Source organism: Artibeus jamaicensis, unplaced genomic scaffold, assembly GCF_021234435.1.
Source record: "Artibeus jamaicensis isolate MK-2021 breed Jamaican fruit bat unplaced genomic scaffold, CSHL_Jam_final contig_659, whole genome shotgun sequence".
Classification (NCBI taxonomy): domain Eukaryota; kingdom Metazoa; phylum Chordata; class Mammalia; order Chiroptera; family Phyllostomidae; genus Artibeus; species Artibeus jamaicensis.
Window position 1 is genome coordinate 734,997 of NW_026521916.1, and position 21,524 is coordinate 756,520.

A 21,524-nucleotide genomic window follows, 5' to 3' on the forward strand; every position below is an offset into this window, starting at 1 on the left:
GTACCACTGATGCTTTTATCCATTTTGGTGTGCTTTGTATCCTATGCTCACTAGTTCATTGTTGATCTCTTTTATTGAACTCTTCATCTCCAATATTTTTGCTTGTTTGTTTTTTGAAGTTTCAGTCTCCTTGGTGAAGTACTCCTTTAATTCATTGTTTACTGAGCTTGTGAAGTTTCCTGTTTGTATTTTCTTGCATCTCGTTGAGTATTTTCAGAACTCCATCCTTGAATTCACCTTCATTTATGTCACATATTTCTGTGTCTGTAAGCTTGTTTTATTGGAGATTTTTCATATTCTTTCTGAGCTGCCTTGCTACCTCAGTTATTCATGGTATTTGTTGGATTTCTTCTTTGTCTAGGCATCATCAATCTGTGAAGGGAATTTCTCTAGCAGATTAATAGGAAGAGGTCTTTATTATATTTTCCAATAGGGGGCACTGGATCCTAAGTTGTTTGCTTGCTTGTTTGTTTGTTTGTTTGTTTGTTTTAGCTCTCTGGAATCCCAGAGTAGCCCTGCTGTCTCTGGCTGCCCTCAGTGTACCCATGATGCATTGAGGTTGGGAGAGGCTGGGGCAATGTGCAGGCTTGTTAGTTTTGCACTACTGGTAACGGCAAACTTGGTCCTCTGCAGGGTGCTCCCTATGCCCCTGTTTTCAGGAGTAGTCACAGAGTGTGCCCTTCGCTCAGGGAGAAATGCAATTCTGTCATGCTAGTTCTGGGGCTCCCAGATAATGGTCTTTGTAACCCCCACCAGGAGAAAAGGGAGGCACATTCTGGGAGGCTAAGTGAAGGTGGCCAGGCTCCTGGCTTTGTTTCTCCATCTGAAATGCCCACTGCCCAAACACCCCAGCCCCACTCTTGTGCTGAGTCCTTTTCCAGGTCCTTCAGCTCAGCTGCAGCTCCTGCAGGAGTGGCCACTGAGTCTCTTTGTTCCTCCTACTGAAGGGGGGTGTCAGCTACCATCAGGCTCCTTCCCATTCTGGTAAGAGTCCTGCCTTGAGCTCCTGGCTACAGGGCTGTGTCCTTGGCTCCTGTCAGCTCCACTCCCCTTTTCGCATCTCTCTTTTGTTTCACTTGCCTACTTTAGGTGTTTCAATACTCGAAACTCTCAATCACGTTTTTCCGTTGAGCAGGGAATTCTTTGTTGCGCTAGATCTATTCAGATATCTGGAACTTCAAAGGGAGACACCAAGGGGATGGCTCACACTGCCATTCCTCTGAAGTTACTTGGGGGCACTCATTTTTGCTGACCTTTCTTTAAGTAGGGTTATTGCCCAGAATACCAATTATGGTCTGTCATCTTATATGGTGGATTTTGCTAATTCTCCTGACTTCTCGTTACTTTGTAGCGTGGTCTATTCCAAAAAGCTTGAAACACTCATAAATGAGTCTTCCATGCATACTGAGGTATGCCAGCTCTGTAGACCGTTATATATTAATTTCTGGGGGCTAGTATTAGCCTTTGATATTTGCCTTTGAGAGCACATTTTTCCATAATTTATCACAATAAGGGTATTCTTAGAATCAATTTTGAGGAAGCAATTACTTTAAATTCTCTTGTGAATAACTTGAGTTGCATTTAATGCTGCTATAGTTATTGTACTTGTTTAAAATTCGTATGCATTAAAATAACAAACAGAAGATTTAGATTTGAATTTTGACTTGTAAAAGTCAACACTTAGCTATAATGCTGTTGATAGGCAATTGCTCATATAAGTATATTTGGCTATAGCTATATAAGAAAAATATAAATTTATTTAGATACGATATATGAAACAATGAAAGTTCTTTGAAGTAGGGAAGCAAAATGGGTATTTCCTAAGTACCTTGCTAATTTTAATTGTTTTAGGTAAGTAAAGATCAAAGTCTTTCAGATGCAGAGTTGCCAACCCCTGATAAAGCAGCCACTTTGAGTGTCACACAAGCCGTGAAGTGTGTGCAAAATCTTGAAGAGCTGAAAAGTCACCTTAAAGATGGATCCGAAAGCTCTGCTAAAGTCATGTTATATAAGCCCGAGTAAGTAGAATATGAGTTTATAGAATAAAACATAAGTGGGTATGTAACTAGTAATGAATGTGAGGTAATGGTTCAGATATTACACTACACATAGAGCTTCTAGGTCAAATCAGAAGGTCTAGTCAGCTTGTTTCTATTTGAAAACTTTAATAGTTTGAAGTGGCACTGTTTAACACAGTAGACACTAGCCATAGTGGCTATTAAAATGAAAATTCAATTCAATTTAATTAAAAAACCAATTTCTTAGTTACACTAGCTACATTTCAAGTGCTTAGTAGCTATGGCTACTGTTGGAAAGTTCTTTCAGACATTGCTGGCTTTGGAATATCTGACCTATGAACTTTCTTTTAGTTTGATTGGGTAGCCTGCATAATAAATAGAAAACTAAAGTGGGATTAAATATTTTATTGTTCATGAACATCATTATTTAAAGTTACATGGGGACAGGGATATCTTCCAAAGAATAAATTTCTCCTGTTAGTTGAGAAAAGCCTTTCTTTTTTCCTAGTGGGTGGACATTCAAATGAATGATTATAGTGATACTCCCATTATCTGTCGATGCTCATTTTTGATATTTGAGGATTACCTGTCTTGAAATTAAGTAGACGAATAAATCATCATTATAGAATATCTTCCATGGTTTCTTCCCTCCTCACAGAGTTACTATTTGTGTGCACGTTACTATCTGAGAACACTTCAGATCCATTCCCTTAACAAATTTCAAGAATACAATACAGTAGTGTTATTAAGTGTAAATACCATGATGTACATAAGATCTCTAGGATGTATTCAACTTATAACTGAAAGTTTGTACCATTTGACCAACATTTCCCCATCTCCTCAATCCCCCATATTCTGGAAACCACCATTGTACTCTCTGGTTCTAAGAGTCTGACTTTTTTAGATTTCACATGTAAGTGAGATAATGTGTCTTTCTCTGTTGGGCTTATTTCATTTAGCATAATGTCCTCCAGGTTCATCTATGTTGTGATAGATAACAGCATTTTGTATTTATGGCCAAGTAGTATTCCTTTTGTATATATTTACCATGATTTCTGTATCCATTCACTGTAAGCTAAGTTGTTTCCATATCTTGGCAGTTATCAGCAATACTGCAATAAATGAGGGAGTGCAGATATCTCTTTGGAGATACAGATTCCACTGTTTTTAGATAAAACTTGGAAGTGGGATTGCTGGATTATATGGTGGTAATTCTTTTTTATATGTTTTTTTTTAGGAACATATTGTTGCCCCTTAAGGTTCTAAAATTCACATTGTCAACAGCAGTGTACAAGTGTTCCCTTTCTCCACATCCTCACCAACACTTGTCTGTTGTCGTTTCAGTAATGGCCATCCTAACAGGTGTGAAGTGATATCTCACAGTGCTTTTGCTTTGTATTTCCCTGATGATTAGTGATGTTGAGTACCTTTTTATGTATCTGCTGGCCATTTGTCTATTTTCTGTGGAAAATATCTATTCATTTGTCCATTTCTTTCTCCATTTTAAAAACTGTGTTATTTGTTTTTTGCTCTTGATTTCTGTAAGTTGCTTATATGTTTTGGATATAAATCCATTGTCAGATTATGGTGTGAAGATATTTTCTCCCATTCTATAGGTTGCTTTATCATTTTGTTGATATTTCTTTTATTGTACCTAAACTTTTATATTAGATGTAACTTTATTTGTTTACTCTTTCTTTTGTTAACTGTAATTTTGGTGTAGCATCTAAAATATCATTGCCAATACCAATTTTAAGGAGTCTTGTTTCCTAATTTTTGTTCTTGCTATTTTATGTGTTCAATACTTACACTTAAGTCTTTATTTTGAGTTCGTTTTTTCATGTGGAATAAAGTGATGACCTTATTTTGTTTTTTTTACATGCAGATATCCTATTTTTTCAGCACCATTTATTGAAGAGATTGCCCTTCCTTTCTTACATATTCCTGGCATTTTTGTCCAAGATGAATTGATTGCTGCATGAGGGCTTTTTTTTCTGTTCAGTTGGTCTAAGTGCCTATTTTTATGCCAGCATAACAATGTATTGATTTGTATAGCTTGAAATTAAGAAGTATGGTTTCTCCAACTTTGATTTTTCTGAAGGTTTCATTGGCTATGTAGGCTCTTATCTGATTCTATATAAATTTTAGTATTGCTGTTCTATTTCTATGAAAAGTGTCATTGGAATTTTGATGGGGACTGCATTGAATCTATAGATCACTTGGGGTAGTATGGGCATTTTAACAATGTTAATTATTTCATTCCACAAATATGAAATATTTTTTCATTTGTTCCTGTATTATTCTCTTACCTTTGTATTGATCTATCTAAGCAACCTATCTAAGTAAAATTTTACTTTTATAAACAACTCTTTTTATTTATATTAAATATATTCCAAACCTCTTAATTTTACAGTGTCGAAATAGAAAGTACCCATAATTGGAAGGGACAACTATTCATTTTGCAAGTACTTTATTGATAGCTCCATTTGTCAATGATTAGACTTAAAGGGATGAAGGGAGTGGTACATGAGTTGGCTCCCGCAGGAGTTTCAAAATAGATCCTTGGTTCAGAGGTCCAGATATATTCCTTTCAGCTATCTTTGGTGAGGTATGAAGTTAGTTTCTAGTCATATTTTAATATTTAGCATACAGCAGACAATTAAGTGTAATTGCCTGCTGTATGCTAAATGTTTTCCTTGCAACTTTTCATGTATCCTGTGGTCCTTAGGAGTACTTTTATAAGTACTCTAATAGCTTAGTTTTAGTAGACGAAGAAAGTGAAGTTTAGAGAGGTTCAGTAACTTAAGTAACAAGGTCACATAATTAGTAAGTGGGTAAAAACAGGTTTTGGGGCAGGTATTCTCACTCTAGGACTTGTGCTCTTAATGCATACACCATTAATAAAACATTAGTGGAAGGATATCTCATGCTTCTACCCTATTTACTTTTTCTATTTTTGTTGTTAACTTTATTGGTATACCTAATTGTATTCATGGAATGGATAGCATTCATAGAATCACACTGTTTGCCTTTTAAACATTTTTTGCTCACTAATAATTGATTGTCAGTGAGTAAAGGTTAGAGAATGTGTTAGAGTTTATTTTAAAAACTGAATATGTATAGAGTATATATTCTACCTATCTAAGAATCTTATACTTTGATAATAAATATGTTTTATTTATTGACATTTTAACAGGAATAGTGAAAATCTACCAAAAGCAGTACAAGATGATGAAAATGTACTGCAGAAAATTGAAGGTGATATTTTATATATGTTTGCCTTCATAAGGTTACCTAAATGCACTAATATTTTGAGATGTACAGTTTAAGGGTTTATAGTCATAAAATTATACAATAGTAAGTTGAATAAGGTGTTACCAGAGGGAAAGAAGGGTATGGGGAAGGTAGAAAGAATAAAGGGGGTCAAATATATGGAGACAGAAGTAGATTTGACTTTGGTTGGTGAACACATAATGCAATGTGCACATGATGTATCATAGAACTGTACTTGAAACCTATAAAATTTTATTAACCAATGTCACCTCAATTAATTTAATTAAAAAGATATTCAATAGTGAGTTTGATAATTTCAATAAAACTTCTCATTATATTGCAGATTCTGAGAATATAAAATGACTAAAATTTATTTGGTACTCCCACAAAACCCAAAATTTACTAAGGGCACAAACACATGATATATCATTTTTCATAAAGTAATACATGCTAAATATTTGTATTATTTTAAATGAGTCTACAGAAAGAAGCCAATTTGTTCAATATGAGGAGTTGTAACATTTTATGCAACATTAAAACATGAGTAGGACTTATTTAATTTAAGAAGGGAGATGTTTGGCACTTTATTTTATTTATTTATTTTAAAAAATATTTTTAATTTAATTATTGTTCAAGTACAGTTTTCTGTCTTTTACTCCCTTCCCAGCCCCCCCCCAAGTGCTCTCCACCTCCCTCCCATTTCCACCCCCCTTAGTTTTTGTCCATGTGTCCTTTATACTTGTTCCTGTGAATCCTTCCCCTTTTCCCCTGAAATTCCCTCCCCTCTCCCCTCTGGTCCCTGTCTGCCTGTTCTCTATTTCAGTGTCTTTGGTTATATTTTGCTTGCTTGTTTGTTTTGTTGTTTAGTTTCCTGTTAAAGGTAAGATCATGTGGTATTTGTCCTTCACTGACTGGCTTATTTCACTCAGCATAATGCTTTCAAGTTCCATCCATGCTGTCCCAAAGGCTGTAAGCTCCTTTTTTTCTCTCTGCTGCATAGAATTTCATTGTGTAAATGTACCATAGTTTTTGGATCCATTCATTTACTGATGGGCACCTAGGTTGCTTCCAAATCTTGGCTATTGTAAATTGGGCTGCTATAAACATGGCACTTTAAAAGAAAGATCAAGTATGAACAAATAGCATGAATGGGGGATTAATAATTGGAATGGTATTAGACCATAAAGCAATAGGTAGAGATATGGTTGGGGAGAACCTAGTCAGAGGCACTAGATGCTGTGCTAAGAAACATTAAAAAAAAAGTTAATTAATTTACTTATGTTATATAATATGGAATCATTGAAGGGTTTTTTTTGTAGGGAAGTGACTTTATTATATTTTATTTTTAAGATTATTCCAGCCACATTGTAGAAACTAGATTTGGGGTCCAGGAGTAGGAAAGAGAAGTTTTTGCTGTATCTTATATATGTAATAAATGCCTATGTTAGAGCACAAGTAAAAGAGGAGGGGGAAGATTTGAGAAATATGTACCTTGTCAAATTGGCAAAACTTGGTGACTATATGTGAAAGGAAGGGTAATTAAATGATGGTAAAATTACCTAAGAGGATATTAGAGAAAAACAGCTTCTTTTGAAAAAAATGATGAGTTCACATCACACAAGTGTTATGTGTATTCTTGCAGATATTATGATTGTTGCTTACTTGGGAGGATCTATGGGTTGGAAGCTCTATTGTGACTCTTGTGAATATTTTCCTCTTGAATGAGTTATTTAGATAAAAATTGCATAATTTAAACTCAATACATATCATTGATATTTGAAACTTATAACATTCACTATTATTTCAGAATTCATAAAAACCCACTCAGCTGTAGGACTTACAGATATTTCTGAAACTGAGCCACGTAAGTTTTCAGTCATTTAAAGATTATTGTGTTAAAAACTGTTGAGAGCATTATTTCTATAATTTTCTACAATTTTAAAGCAGTAATTAATTAATTAATTAAAATTTTATTTTAATTGGTGTTCAAGTACAGTTCTCTGTCTTTTACTCCCATCCTAGCCCATCCTCTCAGTGCTCCCCACCTCCATCCCCCCTAGTTTTTGTCCATGTGTCCTTCATACTTGTTCCCAGTTACAACATAGATTCCTTGTATTTTGCAGTCATACAGTTGAGCTGGCTATTAAATAAGTATTGAAATTCCCAGTTGAGGCTACATGTTAGTAAAAATAGACTCATTTTTGAGGAAGATCATGTTATTCTTTGGAATGGAGGATTTTTTGTTGTGATTAAAATATGCTCATGAAATATTGCAGGGGTGGCAGACCTTTAAGGTGGGGCAGTAAGGAAGTTAAGAGAATAGTTGTAGATTTTGTTATTCTTTATTACAGATCATGTCATAAACAGTAACCAGCTATAGTTAAAGCTGCTAGAACCAGTATATTAAACTTCTGACAACTCGTCAATGGAAAGGAGAAATGTTGCTTATGTTTAATACGGGAGGGAATTTGTAACAATCATGTCATGTATGCTATGGAATACAGTTTAGAATGAAGCAATTCATTTGGTTGGAAAAAATCTATTGCTACCCTCTTTCAACATCAGCTTTAAACCCTTATGTTGCCTTGTTTAAAACAAGGGCAGATATACATTCTATGGTACTCCAAGGTTGTATAGGGACTTCTGATCCAAGAGATCCCTGTCTAGGTAGAATGGAAACATATCAAGAACTTTGGAGTCGGTAGTAAAAGCCTCTTTCTACATCAAATCCCATGCACATCTAATGGGGCTCCTGCACTCCCAATCTCTAGTACTGTGCCCTGTAAATTCTAGGTGTCAAAACTCTAAGCTTTCTCTCTGAACTCAAGGAAACTCTTTTGGGGTTCCTCTTTCTTATGCTGTAGCCTAGAAACTTTAGGCAGTAAGCAGGGGTGATCATCATAAGGCGTTTTTCTCCTGCTAGGGATCACTGCCTTGTTCTTTCCATTTCCCAATGTTTCATTGCTGTTCAATTTATTTTTGTCCAGTTTTTTCTTTTTAATCATCTTTTTATTAATGTTTAAATACAGTTGCTTCCATTTTCCCACCACGACTTTCCCACCCTCCCCACCCTAAATCCTACCCCCTTTGCTTTGTCCATGGCTCCTTTATATATGTTCGTTGATGAACCTTTCCCTTCTTTCCCTCATTATTTCCCTTCCCCTCCCTTCTGATTACTGTCAGTTTGTTCTTAATTTCAATATCTGTAGATATATTTTTCTTGCTTGTTTGTTTTGTTATTTAGGTTCCACTTACAGGTGGAATCATGTAGTATTTGACTTTCACTGCCAGGCTTATGTCACTTACATAATGCTCTCTAGTTCCATCCATGTTGATGCAAAGGGTAGGAACTCCTTCTTTCTTTCTGCTCCATAGTATTCCATTGTGAAAATGTACCAGTTTCTTGATCCAGTCATTACTGATAGGCACTAGGTTGCTTCCAGCACTAGGCTGTTGTAAACTGTGCTGCTATGAACATTGGAGTGCATAGGTTCTTCTGAATTAGTGTTTCAGGATTCTTAGGGTACAATCCCAGCAGTGGATTTCCTGGATCAAAAAGCAATTCCATTTTAGTGTTTTGAGGAAATTCCATACTGTTTCCACAGTGGCTGCACCAGTCTGAATTCCCACCCAGGGTTCCCTTGCCTCCACAGCCTTGCTCGCACTTAATTGTTTGTTGAATTGTTTCTTTTATTTTTTAAAAATTTTTTCTATACTATTCTTTTTTGTTATTTTTATTTTTAAAATATATTTTATTGATTATACTATTACAGTTGTCCCATTTCCCCCCCTTCACTCCGCTCCACCCTGCACATCCACATCCACATTCCTCCCTTTAGATAATGTTCATGTATCACACCTATAAGTTCTTTAGCTTCTACATTTCCCATACTATTCTTACCCTCTCCCTGTCTATTTTCTACCTACCAGCTATGCTATTTATTCTCTGTAGCTTTTCCCTCTCTCTCCTCCTCCTATTTCCTTGTTGCTAACCCTCCATGTGATCTCCATTTCTGTGGTTCTGTTCCTATTCTAGTTGTTTGCATAGTTTGTTTTTGTTTTAAGTGTTGTGGTTGTTAATAATTGTGAGTTTGCTATCATTTTATTGTACATGTTTTTTATCTTCTTTTTCTTAGATAAGTACCTTTAACATTTTATATAATACGGGCTTGGTGATGATGAACTCTTTGAACTTGACCTTATCTGAGAAGCATTTTATTTGCCCTTCCATTCTAAATGAGAGCTTTGCTGGATAGAGGAATCTTCGATGTAGGTCTTTGGATTTCATGACTTGGAATACTTCTTTCCAGCCCCTTCTTGCCTGTAAGGTCTCTTTTGAGAAATCAGCTGACACTCTGATGGGAACTCCTTTGTAGGTGACTGTCCCCTTATCTCTTGCTGCTTCTAGGATTCTCTCCTTCATTTTAATCTTGGCTAATGTAATTATAATGTACCTTGGTGTGTTCCTCCTTGGGTCCAACTTCTTTGGAACTCTCTGAGCTTGTTGGCCTTCCTGGAAGTCTATTTCCTTTGCCAGATTGGGAAAGTTCTCCTTTATTATTTGTTCAAATAACTTTTCCACTTGTTGTCCTTCCTCTTCTCCTTCTGGTACCCCTATAATTCAGATGTTGGAACATTTATTTAGTTATTTTTCAAGTACAGTTTTTTTGTCTATTTCTCCCATACCAGCCTTCCCTGCCCCTTGCTCCCCACCTCCCTCCCATTTCCAACCCCTTTAGTTCTCGTCCCTGTGTCCTTCCTATTTGTTCCTCCAAATCCATCTCCCTTTTCCCCCTTAACTTCCCTTCCCTCTCCCCTTTGGTCACTGTCCCCTTGTTCTCTATTTCAGTGTCTTTGGTTTTGTTTTCTTTCTGCTTGCTTGTTTGTTTTTTTGTTTAGCTACCTGTTAAAGGTGAGATCATATGGTATTTGTCTTTCAACACCTGGCCTATTTCACTCCGCATAATGCTTTCCAGTTCCATCCATGTTGTTGCAAAGGGTAGGAGCTCCTTCTTTCTCTATGCTGCATAGAATTCCATTGTGTATATGTACCACAATTTTTTGATCCATCCATTTACTGATGGGCACCTAGTTTGCTTCCAACTCTTGGCTATTGTAAATTGTGCTGCTATGAACATTGGGCTGCATAGGTTCTTTGATATTGATGTTTTAGGATTCTTAGGATATAATCCTAGCAGTGGAATTGCTGGGTCAAAAGGCAGGTCGCTTTTTATTTTTCTGAGAAAATTCCATACTGTTTTCCATAATGGTGGTACCAGTCTGCAATCCCACCAACAGTGAAGTAAGGACCCCTTTTCCCCACACCCTCTCCAACATTTGTTGTTTGTTGCTTTGTTTATGATAGCCATTCTGACTGGTGTAAAGGGGTATCTCATTGTGGTTTTAATTGGCATCTCTCTGATAGCTAATGATATTGAGCATCTCTTCATGTGTCTCTGGATGTTCTGTATATCCTCCTTGGAGAAGTGTTTGTTCAAATCCTTTTCCCATTTTTTAATTGGGTTGGGTGTCTTCTTAGAGTGGAGTTGTGTAAGTTCTTTGTATATTTTGGAGATTAAACCTTTGTCTGAGGTATCATTGGCAAATATGTTTTCCCATAGAGTTGGTTGTCTTGCTAATTTAATACTGTTTTCTTTAGCCACGCAGACGATTTTATTTTGATGAGATTCCATTTGTTTATTCTTTCCTTTACATTCCTTGCTCTAAGGGACATATCAGTAAAAAAGTTCCTGCGTGAAATATCTGATATCTTCTTGCCGATGTTCTCCTCTAGGACTTTAATGGTGTCATGGCTTATATTTAAGTATTTTATCCATCTTGAATTTATTTTGGTATATGGTGTAAGTTGGTGCTTAAGTTTCATTTTTTTGCACGCAGCTGTCCAGTTCTCCCAGCACCATTTGTTGAAGAGGCTATCTTTATACCATTTTATGTTACTGCCCTCTTTGTCAAATATTAATTGACTGTAGAGAGTTGGGTTGATTTCTGGGCTCTGTGTTCTGTTCCATTGGTCTATGTGCCTGTTTTTATGCCAGTACCAGGCTGTTTTGATTACAGTGGCCTTGTACTACAGTTTGATATCAGGTATTGTGATCCCTCCTACTTTGTTCTTTTTCTCAAAAGTGCAGCTGCTATTCGGGGTCATTTATGGTTCCATATAAATTTTTGAAGTGTTTGTTCTATGTCTGTGAAATATGCCATTGGTACTTTAATAGGTATTGCATTGAATGTGTATATTGCTTTGGGTAGTATGGACACTTTGATGATGTTAATTCTTCCAATCCATGAACAAGGTATATGTTTCCATTTGTTTGTGTCTTCCCTGATTCCTTTCTTCAGTGCTGTGTACTTATCTGCATACAGGTTTTTTACCTCCTTAGTTAGGTTTATTGCCAGATATTTTATTTTTCTTTTTGCTATATCAAATGGGATTTTTTCCTTGATTTCTGCTTCTGCTGATTCATTGTTAGTATACAAAAATACCCTTGATTTCTGGATATTGACTTTGTATCCTGCTGTTTTGCCAAATTCATTAATTAGTTCCAGCAGTTTTTTGGTAGAGTCTATAGGATTTTCCATGTAGACTATCATGTCATCTGCAAACAGTGACAGTTTTGCTTCCTCCTTTCCTATTTGTATGCCTTTTAATTCCTTTTCTTGCCTGATCCCTGTGGCTAAAACTTCCAAAACTATACTGAATAGAAGTGGTGAAAGTGGACATCCTTGTTTTGTTCCTAATCTTAGTGGAAAAGCTTTTAGTTTTTTCCCATTGAGTATGATATTGGCTGTAGGTCTCTCATATATGGCCTTTATTATATTGAGGAATGCTCCCTGTATTCCCACTTTGCTGAGTGTCTTTATCATAAATGGGTGTTGTACCTTATCAAAAGCTTTTTCCACATCTATTGATATGATCATGTGATTTTTGTCTTTGCTTTTGTTTATGTGATGAATTACATTTACTGATTTGCGAATATTGAACCATCCTTGCATCCCTGGGATGAATCCCACTTGGTCATGGTGTATGATCTTTTTGATATATTGTTGGATGCGATTTGCCAATCTTTTGTTGAGGCTTTTAGCATCTCTGTTCATCAGCGATATTGGCCTGAAGTTTTCTTTCTTTGTTGTATCTCTATCTGGTTTTGGCATTAAGATGATGCTGGCTTCATAAAAAGAATTTGGGAGTATTCCATCCTTCTGGATTTTTTGGAATAGTCTGTGGAGAATAGGCATTAGCTCTTCCTTAAATGCTTTGTAGAATTCTCCTGTGAAACCATCTGGTCCAGGGCTTTTGTGTGATGGGAGTTGTTCGATTACTGCTTCAGTTTCTTTTGCTGTTATTTGTTTATTTAGATTTTCTGCTTCTTTTTCACTGAGTTTTGGAAGATTGTATTTTTCTAGAAATGTGTCCATTTCACCTAGGTTTTCAAATTTCTTGTCATACAGTTCTTCATAGTAATTTCTTACAGTCCCTTCTATTTCTGTGGTATCAGTTGTAATCTCTCTTCTTTCATTTCTGATTGTGTTTATTTGAGTCCTCTCTCTTCTTTTCTTGATGAGCCTACTTAAAGGCTTGTCTATTTTGTTTATCTTCTCAAAGAACCAATTCCTGGATTCATTGATCCTTAGAATCGTGCTTTTAGTTTCTATGTCATTTAATTCTGCTCTTATCTTGGTTATTTCCTTCCTTCTGCTTGCTCTGGGCTGCCTTTGTTGTTGTTCCTCGAGTTCTTGCAGGCATAGGGTTAGGTTGTTTGTTTGAAATGTTCCTATCTTCTTTAGGTAGGCCTGCATTGGTATAAACTTCCCTCTCAAAACTGCCTTCGCTGTGTCCCATAAGTTTTGGGTTGTTGTGAGATCATTTTCATTTGTTTCCAGAAAAGTTTTGATTTCTTCCCTAATTTCATTCTTGACCCATTTGTTGTTTAATAGCATACCATTCAGTCTCCATGATTTTGGGTGGTTTGGGTTTTTTTCTTTGGGGTTGGTTTCCAATTTTAGTCCCTTGTGGTCAGAGAAGATGCTTGGTATAATTTCAATGTTCTTGAATTTGTTGAGGCTCATTTTGTGTCCTATCATGTGGTCTATCTTTGAAAATGTTCCATGTGCATTTGAAAAGAATGTGTATTTCGCTTCTTTGGGATGAAGGGCTCTATATATATCAGTTAAGTCCATTTCATCTAGGGTGTTGTTTAATGCCGCAATATCATTGTTGATATTTTGTTTGGAAGATCTGTCCGTTTTTGATAGTGGGGTGTTCAAATCCTCTACTATAATTGTCTTGCTGTCAATATCTTTCTTGAAGTCCTCTTTGATTTTCTTGATATATTTGGTGCCCCTATGTTTGGTGCATATATGTTTACAATGTTAATGTCTTCTTGGTGGATTCTTCCCTTGGGTATAATTAAGTGACCTTCTGGGTCTCTCTTTATGGCCCTTTCTTTGAAGTCTATTTTGTCCAATATGAGAATTGCTACCCCAGCTTTTTTTTTTTGTCTCTTTGCTTGGAAAACTTGTTTCCAGCCTTTCACTTTTAGTCTGTGATGGTCTTTTGTCCTGAGGTGGGTCTCTTGTAGGCAGCATATGTGTGGGTCATGCTTTCTTATTCATTGAGCTATTCTGTGTCTTTTGATTGAAGCATTTAATCCATTTACGCTTAAGGTTATTATTGATAGGTACTTATTCATTGCCATTTTTGTACCTGTGTTTCTCTTTGTCTCCCTCTTATCCTTCCTTCCCTTAAAGCAGTCCTTTTAGTATTTCTTGTAGAGCTGGTTTGGTTCAGGCATATTCTTTTAGGCTTCTTTTTTTTTTGAAGCTCTTTATTTTGCCATCTGTCTTGATTTAGAGCCTTTCTTGGTAAAGTAGCCTTGGTTGTAGGCCTCTGTTTCTCATCATTTGGAATATTTCTTGCCATTCTCTTCTTGCTTGGAGTGTTTCCATTGAGAAGTCAGTAGGTAACCTTATTGGAGCTCCCTTGTATGTTATTTCTTTTTTCTCACTTGTTGCCTTTAAAATTCTCTCTTTGTCTTGTAATTTTGCCTTTTTGATTATGATGTGTCTTGAACTTGGCCTCTTTGGGTCCCTCTTGATTGGGACTCTCTGTGATTCCTCGATTTTTGTGACTTTTTCTCTTATCAAATTAGGGAAATTTTCTCTCATTACTCGTTCAAATATGTTTTCTATCACTTGTTCTTCTTCTTCTCCTTCTGGTATTCCTATTATTCGAATATTATTACGTTTCATATTGTCTTGCATTTCTCTTAATCCCTCTTCATTCTTTCTGAGCCTCTTTTCATTTTCTTGCTTTTTCTGTGAGATGCTTTCTTACCTTGTCCTCCAACTCACTAATACTATCCTCTGCTTCATCTATCGTACTTTTGAAAATTTCTACTGTGTTCTTCAATTCGGAAATTATATTCTTCATTTCCTCTTGTCCCTTGCTGATAGTTTCCATTTCCTATTTCATGTTGATGTAGTTTGCAGAGAGATCATTGTAGTTCCCCTGTAGTTTCTGGTAGTTCACTATGAGCTCTTTGAACTTCGTGATAACCAGTGCTTTGAATTCACTATCTGATAGTTGATCAGCCTCTATTTCTTCTAACATTCTTTCTGAAGTCTCTGCTTTTTCTTTCATTTGGGGATTGTTTCTTTGTCTTCCCATTGTTTGTGAGACTCTTCTTGTTTGTCTCTGCTTTTAAAATTGATCTGTTCTGAAACCCTGGTTTTATGGTGTGAACTTCTGTGGTATGATCCTTGTGAAGTTCAGTGGTGCAGACTCCTTGAAGTTTCTTGATGTTATTTGTCTCCACCTACTCTCACGCTGGTTCTCGTGCTGGTCCCTGGGTTGGTTGCCTACCACTGCTGAATGTCCCAGCTCTAGTAGCTGCCTCCTTACGTGCCCAGGCCCGTTACTACGGCAGCGGCACCTGGGCTGGTAATGTCCCAGCTCCCGTACTTGGCTCCTCTGCTGCCCAGGGCCATCACAGGGATTTGGAGTTTCCTGGCTCACATACCTGACTCCCCGGTGTCTAGTCCCATTGGTATGGAAGCGGCACAGGGGCTGAGAATGTCCCGGTTCCCATACCTGGTTCCCCGGTGCCTGTACCTGGTTCCCCGGCGCCCAAGCCCATCTCTATGGCGGCGTCCTGGGTTGCGTGATTTGTTTGGCTCCCCAGTTTCACTAAGTTTATCAGCACACAAATGTGGGGCTGTTCAGTCCACCAGCTATCTTGTTTGCTGGGCTCCTCCACATTCCGCCTCCTTGCTGGGTCACAGGGGTCACCAGTGTCCCAGCTCCTGCAACTGACTCTTCTGTTGCGCAGGCCGGTAGCTATGGCATCGGCACAGGGGCCGAGAGAATGTCCCAGTGCTGCAGCCCGCAGCCAGCTGCAGCAAGGGTGGTCGTGAGGCTGAGCGAGGGACTGAATAAAGGAGAGGACCAAATGCTCTGCTGGCATAAGGCAAGTTTATTGCGCAGTCTTCTGGCTTATATACAATCTTGAGTACATAGAGGACAAAGGAGAAGCCTTCTGGCACATAGCTCACTTCCTTGACCTACAAAGTTTATCTCTTCCCTTAGAGTCTGGACGTTCTCAGGCTAACATACCTTCTGGGTACATGACGCACAGGTCAAAGATATGAGTTGATGGGTAAGGAGAGGCAGCTAGTTTCTCAAGGGGTCAGAAAGCTGTTACAACCCAAGATAGCCCCGAGGCCGGAAACCAGGCCCAGTCACCACACCCGCGGTGCTAGACCCTATCCTCGACCCCTCACAGGCCTCTTGGGCTCCAACATCCCAGCTCCGGTTCCTGACTCCTCTGTCGCCCAGGACCGTCACAGGGGCTTTGAGTGTCCGGCTCCCGTACCTGACTCCCTGGCTCCCAGGCCTGTTGCTCTGGCAGCAGCACACGGGCCGCGTGTGTCCCAGCTCCAGTAGGTGACCCTGCCACTGTCTGGTGTTTCAGCGTCGGTCACAATCTCTGATCTTTTAATTTCATAAATGCTGGGTAACCGATGGTTTATTGTGCTCTTTCTCTATAGATCTGCCAGGATTTTCACCCATGAGTACAGGAGCTAGCATCAGCTCCATCTTACTCTGTCGCCATCTTCCCAGCATCCAGATGTTGGAACATTTAAAGATGTCCTGAAGGTTCCTAAGCCTCTCCTCATCTTTTTGAATTCTTGTTTCTTTATTCTTTTCTGGCTAAATGTTTCTTTCTTCCAGCCCACTCCATTGATTTAAGTCCCAGTTTCCTTCCCATCACTATTGGTTCCCTGTACATTTTCCTTTATTTCACTTAGTGTAGCCTTCATTTTTCCATATAATTTGCCACCAAATTTAACCACTTCTGTGAGCATCCTGACCACCAGTGCTTTGAACTGTGCATGTGATAGGTTGGCTATCTCTTGGTCACTTAATTGTATTTTTTTCTGGACCTTTGATCTATTCTTCCATTTAGGCCATTTTTTTTTGTCTTGACATATCTGATATGTAGTGAAGGAGGGAGCCTTAGGTATTTACCAGGGCAGGTCAACCGAGTCACTGCAGTGTGACACTGTATGTGAGACAGGGGTCCAGGAGGGAACAATGGCACTTGCTTTGGTCTTTGCTGGATTTCAGTCATTTCTGCTGCTTCCCTCAAGCAAACTGGGCCCTTTTGTTGCTGATTCCTGTGTGGGTGGGTTTGTGTACATTCTAGGACCCCGTTGGTCCCTCCAAGGAACTTTCTTGTGAGGCTGGGAGTCTCTCCCAGGACCTCAACCCCCACAGTTGTTTTCAGTCGGTGTTTTGAGGCTTTATTTCCCCATGCTGGAATCCTGGGTTGCGTGCTTTGTCTGGCTCCCCAGTTTCACTTAGTTTATCAGCACACAAATGTGGGGCTGTTCAGTCCAGCAGCTACCTTGTGTGCTGGGCTCCTCCACGATCCGACTCCTTGCTGGGTCAGCCAGCTGCCATTATGTTTGCCCTGTCCATCCTTGCTGCCTGACTCCAACCTTCCTACCGGTCTGGATAAATGTGTCTCCTTTAATTCCTTGGCTGTCAGACTTCCATACAGCTCAATTTTCTGTCATTACTGGCTGATTTTTTTTTCTAAATTGTAGTTGTCCTTATTTTGGTTGTGCAAAGAGGCACAATGTGTCTACCTATGCCTCCATCATGGCCAGAAATCTGTTGAATTGTTTCTGATGACCATTCTGATCAGTGTGAAGTGATATGTCATTGTGCTTTAAATCTGTAACTCTCTGATGGGTACTTATGCTTAACATCTTTTCATATGTCTCTGGGCCCTCTGTAGTCCTCCTTGGAGAACTGTTTGTTCCAGCCCTTTACCCATTTTTTTAATTGTTTGTTTGTTTTTTCTTCAATGAATGGAGTCATGTAGGTTTTTTATATATTTTGAAGATCACCCCCCTTTTTTTTTTGGCTGTTTAACATGTTTTATTTTTTAAAATTTTTTTATTGATTATGCTGTTACAGTTGTTCTATTCCCCCTTTCATTCCCCTCCACCCTATCCCCCCATCCCCACCCTTACCCCCCCTTTACTTTATGACCATGTGTCTCAAGTCCTTTAGATTCTATATTTCCCATGCTATTCTTGCCCCCCATCTATTTTCTATCTACTGTCTATGCTACTTATTTTCTGTACCTTCTCACCCCTTCTCCTCCTCCCACTCCCCTGTTGCTAACCCTCCTTGAGATCTTCATTTCTATGTTTCCACTCCTGATCTAGCTGTCCTTTTAGTTTGCTTTTGTTTTAGGTGTGGTTGTTAATAACTGTGAGTTTGTTGTCCTTTCACTGTTCATGTTTCTTTAACTTCTTTTTCTTAGATAAGTCCCTTTAACATTTCATATAATAAGGGCTTGGTGATGATGAACTCCTTGAATTTGATCTTATCTGAGTAGCACTTTATCTGTCCTTCCATTCTAAGTGAAAGTTTTGCTGGATAGAGCAATCTTGGTTGTAGGTCTTTGGATTTCATGACTTGGAATACCTCTTTGCAGCCCCTTCTTGCCTGTAAGGTCTCTTTTGAGAAATCAGCTGACAGTCTGATGGGAAATCCTTTGTAGGTGACTGTCCCCTTATCTCTTGCTGCTTCTAGGATTCTCTCCTTCATCTTAATTTTGGCTAATGTAATTATGATGTGCCTTGGTGTGTTCCTTGTTGGGTCCAACTTCTTTGGGACTCTCTGAGCTTCCTGGATTTCCTGGAAGTCTATTTCCTTTGCCAGATTGGGGAGATTCTTCTTTATTATTTGTTCAAATAAGTTTTCCACTGGTGGCTGTGCCTTTCCCCCTTCTGGTACCCCTATAATTCGGATGTTGGAGCGTTTAAAGATGTCCTGGAGGTTCCTAAGACTCTCCTCATTTCTTTGAATTCTTGCTTCTTCACTCTTTTCTGTTTGGCCATTATTTGCTTTCTTCTGGTCCACTCCATTGATTTGAGTCCCAGTTTGTTTTTCATTGCTATTGGTGTCCTGTGCAATTCCATTCATTTCAATTAGTTTCGCCTTCATATATTTGTCTAATTTGTCGGTATAATCAACCAGTTCTGTGAGGATCCTGATGACCAGTGTTTTAAACTGTGTGTCTGAGAGTTTTGCTATTTCTTCATCGCTTAGATCTATAGGCTCTGGGGCTTTGAGATCTTCTTGCGACATTTTTGGTCTGTTCTGGCCCTTTAAGTGTGAGAAGCGGCGCCTTGGACTCCCAGTTCGCTGGGTTGTGACGTGTATGTGAGGGCATGGACAGAGCGGGGAAATGGCGACCCCCTCTGCCGCTTCTCACAGCTGGGTGAGGGGCAGTGCCTTAGGTGGTTCACCTGGGGCAGGCCACTCAGAGTCATTGTGTTATGATGCTGTATGTGGAGGTGGGGTCAGAGCAGGGAAATGGCGGCGCCCTCCACTGCCGCTTGCCGCGGGAACCTGCAGGGCCCCGGTTCTGCAACTGGGAACCTGCAACCGCCCACTCCCTCGCCTGTCCACCCGCGCACAAATGCACGACCACAGTCAACACGCAGCACCGGTCCCCTGCTGTCTCCCCCGCTGTCTCTCCCTCGGTCGCTCGCCTGGTCGCTCGCCTGGTCGCTCGCTCAGTGCTCACTAGGTCCAACCCCGCGCCTGGATTCTGCGCGTCTGGATTCCTCGCGCCTGAGTCTGTCTGACGGAGTTTTCCTGTGCAACCCCTCTTCACCAGCTGCTGGTTTCGCCTCTTACCGGTCAGGCTGAAGAATTTGTTGTTAACAGACTTCCGAAAAGTTCAATTTTCCGTGTTCTGGCTGTGTTTTCTGTTCCTAATATTTAGTTGTCTCTAAACTTGGTTGTGTGAGAAGACACGGCACATCCACCTATGCCTCCATCTTGGCGGAAGTCCGAAGATCACCCCCTTGTCTGGGGCATCATTGGCAACTATGTTTTCCCATATATTTGGTTTTCTTTTCATATTAATGCTATTTCTTTAGCTATGCAGGTTTTTATTTTGATGAGATTACATTTGTTTATTCTTTATTTATGTCTCTTGCTCTAGTGGACATATCAGTGATAATATAGCTGGAAGAAATATGTTTAAGTTTGCTGCCTATGTTCTCCTGTAGGGCTTTCATGGTGTCACAACTTATATTTAAGTCTTTTATCCACCTTGAATTTATTTATGTTTATGGTGTAAGTTGGTGATTGAGTTTCATTTTTTTGCATGTAGCTGTCCACATCTCTTAACACCATTTGTTGAAGAGGCTATTTTTTATTCCATTTTATTCTTCTACCCCCTTTGTCAAATATTAGTTGACCATAGAGTCTTGGATTTATTTCTGGGCTCTCCATTCTGTTCCATTGGTCAATGTATCTGTTCTTAAGCAGTACCAGGCTGTTTTGAATATACAGTGGCCTTGTAATACAGTTTGATATCAGATATTGTGATCCCTCCTATCTTGTTCTTTTTTTAAATTGCTGCAGCTATCCAGGGTCATTTATGGTTCTATATACATTTCTGAAATATTTGTTCTATATCTGTGAAATATATTGTTGGTAATTTAATAGCTATTGCATTGAATCTATAAATGGCTTTAGGTAGTATGTACATTTCGGTGATGTTAATTCTCCCAATCCACGGGCACAGTATATGTGTTCACTTGTTTGTGTCTTCCTTAATTCCTTTCCTCAGTGTTGTGTAGTTTTCTGAGTATAGGTCTTTTACCTCCTTGGTTAGGTTTATTCCTAGGTGTTTTCCTTTTCTTTTTCTATAGCAAATGGGATTTTTTTTCTAATTTTTGTTTCTTATATTTTGTTGTTGTTTTACAAAAATGTCTTTTTTTTCTGAATAGTGACTTTGTATCATCCTGTTTTGCCAAATTCACTCATTAGGTCAAGTAGTTTTTTCATGGAATCTATAGGACATTCTTTGTGCACTGTTGTGTCATCTGCAAACAGTAACATTTTTGCTTCCTCCTTCCCAATTTGAATGCCTTTTCTGTATTTTTCTTCTCTTGTTGCTGTGGCTAAGACTTCCAATACCATGTGGAATAGAAGTGGTGAAACTGGACATCCTTGTCCTGTTCCTCATCTTAGTGGGAAAGCTTTTAGGTTTTTTTCCCATTAAGTATGTTGCTGCTTGTAGTTCTCTCGTACATGGCCTTTATGTTGAGGAATGCTCCCTCTGTCCCACTTTGGTGAGTGTTTTTTATCATAAATGGGTGCTGGACCTTATCAAATGCTTTCTCTGCATCTGTTGATATGTTCATGTGAATTTTGTCTTTGCTTTTGTTTATGTGATGTATTGCTTTTATTGATTTGCAAATATTGTAACATCCTTGCATCCTTAGGATGAATGCCACTTAATTATGATGTATGATCTCTTTGATGTATTGGTGGATGTGGTTTGCCAGTACTTTATTAAGGATTTTAGTGTCTATGTTCATCAGCAGTATTGGAGTGTAGTTTTCTTTCTTTATTGTATCTTTGTCTCATTGGGGATTAGTATCATGCTGGCCTCATAAAATCAGTTTGGGAGCCTTCTCTCTTCTTGGATTCTTTGGAATAGTCTGTGAATTGTAGGGGTTAGCTCTTCCCAAAATATTTTGTAAAATTCTCCTGTGAAACCATCTGGTCCAGGGATTTTGTGTACCTGAAGTTTTTTTATTGCTGCTTCAATTTCTTCAGCTGTTATTGGTCCATTCAGGCTTTCTGCTTCTTCTTCATTGAGTTTTGGAACA

At 38.6% G+C, this 21,524-nt stretch overlaps 1 protein-coding gene across 1 annotated transcript in view; it reads left to right on the plus strand.

Annotated features, from left to right (window-relative positions):
* Window positions 1-21,524, plus strand: part of CCDC7 (coiled-coil domain containing 7) — a 362,459-nt gene that overhangs the window by 182,238 nt on the left and 158,697 nt on the right. The window contains exons 8-10 of the mRNA XM_053670977.1: window positions 1,852-2,018; window positions 5,215-5,276; window positions 7,099-7,155. Coding sequence (XP_053526952.1) covers window positions 1,852-2,018; window positions 5,215-5,276; window positions 7,099-7,155 — 286 coding nt within the window. The remainder of the gene's footprint in view (window positions 1-1,851; window positions 2,019-5,214; window positions 5,277-7,098; window positions 7,156-21,524) is intronic.